General features: G+C 32.3%; 1 protein-coding gene across 1 annotated transcript; it reads right to left on the reverse strand.

Moving 5' to 3' along the window:
• Positions 1-566: 566 nt before the first annotated feature.
• On the reverse strand, positions 567-1,145 carry LOC112680749 (the record flags this gene model as incomplete). The annotated part of the gene is made up of 2 exons (XM_025550938.1): positions 1,081-1,145; positions 567-930 (listed from the first exon to the last, which is right to left on the reverse strand). Coding segments are annotated over exons 1-2 (429 nt in total), but the record flags the coding sequence as incomplete, so codon positions are not given.
• Positions 1,146-5,892: the final 4,747 nt, after the last annotated feature.

Here is a 5,892-nt window from a genome sequence, read left to right on the forward strand (position 1 = left end):
ATTTGATTAATAAATTATAGAAATGTGAAAATTCTAATGTATAATTAACTTAACCAAAATAATAATAATAACTGAAAAATATCTTAAAACTCAATAAATTTGACATTAATCATTCAATACCAATCATTTTCTTCAGTACATATCCCATTGACTTAACTTTTTTTTTAAAATCCAAAATAAGTTAAAAACGGTTTTTTTTTTAAATAAACATGCCTTTAGGACCTGTACAGTGGTATCAAATATATATATTGATTAATACTAAAAGACTTTAGTAGAATCAAATATTAATATTTTACATTTTTGATAAATTATAGATTATTTTCTTCTTTCTTCCTTAGCTTAACGGTCCCTGTAGGACCTGAGCTGCCACAAGCATTTTTCTCTATCTTTCCCTGTCCAATGCCAGGTCAACAGTCATATTTCTTCCCAACATCTTGATATCTTTTTCTATCGCATCTTTCCACCTTGTTCGTGGTTTTCCTATTGGTCTTTTTTTTGTATGGTCTCTGTTACATATAGCTATAGCCTATAACTTTGATTATTTGTTATCTACAATAGCGGCTAACCCATCGGTTGTCAACCACGATTTCTGTTTGACCACGAACTTTTAATATTGCAGTATAACCTCCATCATCTGATGATCTCCGTCGGTAAGTCGGATAACCATCATCTCCAGTTTGAGTATCCTTGACCAATTTGTGAGGGTATTTCTTACTACATTTTCCATTATTCATACATGGCGATCTAATATTTAACTTGCCGCATGGGCCATGAATCATATTCTTGCATACTATTTCATTAAGTATAGGATCTCTGTCTTTGTTTGATATCTCGGCAGAAATAATTTTATCAATTTCATCTGGCTGAATTTTCGTTTGTAACCACAAAAGAATGTGACAGTGTGGCAAATCTCGTTTTTGCCATTCAACACTGTAAACATAACAATTTTAATCGCCGAAAATATATTTATTCTTTAATACATGCATAAACTTTTTTAGTTTGAGATGAAAAACTCTAGAGATTATATCGTGTCTATCAAACGACTTTTGGTCTTGAAATAATTCATTTTTTATTTCCGGCTATTCCGGGTTGCATGTGAAAGTAATAAATAAATCTGGACGGACAAATTTACGAACATAAGTCATGGCATCCTGATTTTTTTCATGCATGTAACGTGGGGAGCCAGTAAAAGAGGAGGGAAGTTGCTCCACGTTATTAGCATTAATATTTGCATCATTGTTAACAGCATCTCGGAGGTGAACATAATCACCCGCACGTAGTTGTTTTTGATATGGTTACGAATAAAGTGTAGTCTTTCAGAAATCATTTTTGCCATCATATCTACGGCGAATTGGCTAAATAATGTTTTGTAATGATGTAGATGATTTAGACTTGTTTCTTTAACCATAAACCTATAAGAATAAAATTGTATGCAGGAGACAGTTTTTATTCGATTTTGGTTATTTTTCTGTGTTTCGATATTTGTACATACATATTTTTATAATATAGTGTCTATTTTAATTAAATCAAATTGTGAGTGATTTTTATTACTTATATCCCACAAATTGGGGTAATTCGGTTGTAGTAAGTTTTGGCATTTTCACAGATTTATTTATATTGCATTTGGCAATTTCTTGATTTTAGCTGGTGTTAACAGAAACTCTCCAAATAAGCAGCCTCCAGTTTTTACTATTAGTCAAGTATCTCAAGGTATGCCAGTATCCTCACTTGTTTCAGTAGCACCAGCTAAAAATCAAGAAATTGCCAAATGCAATGCATTCAAGGAAACTAAAAATTGTGTTAAAAGAAACTCACCAAATCCAGTTTCAAATAAACCTGTGAAAATGCCAAAACTTACTACAACCGAATTACCCCAATTTATGGGATGTAAGTAATAAAAATCACTCACAATTTGTTTATTACCATACATGTTGTAGGTTCACAAGAAAATATAATATTAAACATTACCATTCACAATTTCAGCAGGTTCAACGGAAGGCTGGTTGCTATTGGTCATTGAGGCAGATCCAGCATCGCTTTCACTATTTGTTTCACCTATGGGCACTATAAACAAATTGTTAAATTTACCATACATGTTGTAGGTTCACAAGAAAACAATTAAACATTACCATTCACAATTTGAGCAGGTTCAACGGAAGGCTTTTTGGTATAGGTCATTGTGGCAGTTCCAGCATCATTAGAACATGCTATAAAAAAATAATCTAATTAAATATATATTCAACATATATTATGCATGCACTATAAAAACCTTTTGGTTTGAAAAATCCGAAATGTGTCTTTTCACATGTTCTACATTTGCACTCTTCGTTGTCGACTCCAAAATAATTTGGTGAATAATACACTGTTATTTCTTCATCTTTGTTAATGTCTCTAACAGTTTCCACACAAGATTCTAGTTTGTTTCTTGAGATCCACACCGTATTTGGTTTACAGTCATGATTGACAAACGAACAGGGCCCAAGAAATATTTTATCTTTTTTACTGAGTTGGCTTGTGAGTATGGAGAAATCAATTAACTATTAAATATTTTATCATTGTAATTGTAGAAATCAAATTGTTATTGCCCAGGATATCCAGAGTTATTTTCATAATTATGCATTATCCCAAGAATGGTGTTACAATTTGATTATCCTCTGTCGAGGTCCGTCACTGTACGACTCGACGCGGGATTGAAGTGCAGGTGAATGGTCACAGAATGTGAAAAGAAAGAAAAAAAAACACAACGATGAAGGCGGTACTGGACGGTGGCCTTTATTGCTCGCATAAAAACAAAAAAATTACTAATTGGTGGCGATGCGATAAAGTACGATGGCACAGGACGCGTCAGGTTTAACAAGGTGTCAGAAACAATATAAAAAATAACAAAAAAAAAAAAAACAATGACTGAATGAATTTTGACAAAATGAGCGTAAATACGATGTAATGCGTATATGTCCGTTCGGGCGTACGGTGTTCAAAGAACAACTCGACCTGACCGGTTGAGTAGTATTCCGTGCGGGCGTCGTCGCGACCGTTCGCGTCCCCTGTCTATCGATGGATGGGGGGGACGGGTGTCGCGGCGGCGTTGCTTGCCGCGGTATAGTGGTTGATGAGAGAGACATAGGCGCGGTCGGCGACCAGTGTTGAATTCAGACATTTTTTCCAGGGGGGGCACTGAGATGTGGAATTAATATAATAAAAATTAACAAATTTTACTTTATTTACCTGATTGATATAATTGAACTTAAGCTTATAAAAACAATTGAAATTATTTAATATTTAAAAAATGTATAATTAATATTATCATTTAAAGCGTATGCGGCGAGTTTTTTTTGTTGCATATAAATCTATCACCTCTTCGACATATTCAATTGACGGATCTTCATCACCTTCTATACTTATTTTCATACAGTATTGAAGAGTATCTTGTCCCATTCGGTTGCGAAGGTTTGTCATAATTCTATTCATCGCACTGAATGATCTTTCTACGGTAGGCGTTCCTATTGGAATACATAAAATGGATTCTGATAATTTTTTCAGATGTTCATAACCAATATTTGCTTCAAGAAGGTCAGTTATTGGATATCCGTTTGTTTTAACTTTCTGTGAAGCAACAAACATAAAAGACTTATAATCTGATAATACTCCATCTTTTTCATTTTCATTTAAAGAAAAACAATCACATAACTGTTCAATAATTTTTTCTGATGAATTTGAAAATGATTTGTAATCTTTGAATATTGAACACCCTTCGATAAGTGTTAAAGCTGTATCATTAAATCGACGGTTCATTTCTTTGATTGTTTGTTCCAAAAACTGTGAAAGGCAAGCTATTGTTTCTTTGAAATAATCGTCTTTTTTCAATGAATTAAGTTTACTTGAAATATCTGTAGCATTTTTAATGATGGTACTTTTATTCACTGCATCTTGTTTTAAACCTTCAAAAATTTTATTTAAGTGACATGTAGTACTTATAATTAATGTGAGTAAAGCTGAAATACAAATTGTAGGACCTTGCAGTGTTAAACTTAAATTAGAGATTGCGCCTAATATTTCATCCAGTCCACACAAAAGTACTATAAAACTTTCTTCGCGGAGACTTAGTAAAATTCCACCGGCCAAAGATGCTAAATCTGCGCCATCTTGATGAATGTGTTCACAAGTAGTAGTTATAGCAATATATGACTGTTTAGTTGCATGAATTATTTTATAATGACTTAACCACCGAATTTCAATAGCCTCAGGTATTTTTAATATTGGATCATTTAAAATCACTTGTATTTTATGAAGTAGTTCTTCTCGTTTAGGAGACTGATGAAACAGTTTATAAATATCTTTCAATACATGGAACACACGCTTAATTTTGGGAAATTTGTTGCGCATACTAGTTAATGCAAGTGATAATACGTGGGCTCGACAGTGAATATATGGCACTTCTCTTCCAGCTTTATCGGATACAAATCTACGAACTCCACCTTTATTTCCGGACATGTTTGATGCCCCATCAAAACCACAAGCTATAATATTATCATAGGACAAATTATGCTTAGTTAACTCATTGCTTATTGCATCTATGATTGTTTGAGCTTTAGTGTCAGATAAAGCAACAATATTAAGAAATCTCTCAACTGGTTGATTATTTTTAACGAAGCGAACACATATAGATAATTCAGATTTATTATTTATGTTTGTATTTTCATCGGCTAATAAAGAAAATTTTTTCCCGTATATTTCTTTGTCTAACTTAGCATCTAATATTTCTGAAGCACAACATAAAAGCTCACTAGCTGTAGCTTTACTCGTGTATGTTGAGCGGTCACTATTTGCATTAATCCAATTTTGAAGTGAATCGCTGCTTTTCACAATTAATCGCTTAATTAATGGCTCATATTTAGTTGTATGAGCTATTTCTTCTTTCACTAAAAAATACACAGATCGGAAAAGGTATGATAAATTTTTGCGGTTTATTTTACATTCTTCAGAATTTTGATTTAAAATTTGATTATATACAGGGTTTTTTAAAGCTACCAAAGCAAGTTTTTCTAGTTCTACACTACGAATATGTGACGCAGAATATTTATGTTTATTTAATTTTCCATCTTTTCCCAAAGCATTTTTATAGTTTTGGAATGGTGTTTTAACAAAAACTCCTCTTGAGCTAGCAAATAACGCTGAATCGTTGATTACATGTTTTTCACATAATTTACAAAAAGCACCAAATCTCTGATTATCAAAATAAAGCCAAGGATAATCTGCTTCCCATTTAGTGTTATACAATCGATTTACTTTACCTTGTTTCGATGAACTAGCTAATGTAACTGGGTTCTCTGGTAGGTTATCTAAAATAAAAATTATAAAAACATTAAATAATAAAATTAAATATTTCTAAGTAGATTATCCAAAATATATTTTACCTTCAGTCGAAGAGTTAATTACAATATCTTGATTTATGTTAATGGAATCTGTTGAATCTACAATTGTGGTTTTTTTATTAGATGAGAAATAATCTCTGATTGATCGTTTTGACATTTTTAATTTTATAAACAAAAGAAACGTATTTGCCACAAAATTATTACAATCACAAAATACGAAATAATAATAATTAGGTAATTCTTTCTACGTTAATATTGCCTTTAACAGAGACGCGTGATTTTTAAACTGCGAGGTGGTGTCTACCGTCTAACATTAGGTAACCCAATAAATTAAATAACATTAATATAATATAGGCGGTCTCAATTTTATTATTGTATTATTTTTATCGATTGGGTTGCGATGTATTTATAAACGCACGGTACCGCGATAACAGCGTGGCATATTCGTAAATTGATTGCGTAATGCACACGTGCGTCTATCTTGCGTACAAGTATCAGACAACAGAAAAACCGCGCACGC

This window comes from Sipha flava, unplaced genomic scaffold (assembly GCF_003268045.1).
Source record: "Sipha flava isolate LNK unplaced genomic scaffold, YSA_version1 18049_pilon_pilon, whole genome shotgun sequence".
Taxonomy (NCBI): Eukaryota; Metazoa; Arthropoda; class Insecta; order Hemiptera; family Aphididae; genus Sipha; species Sipha flava.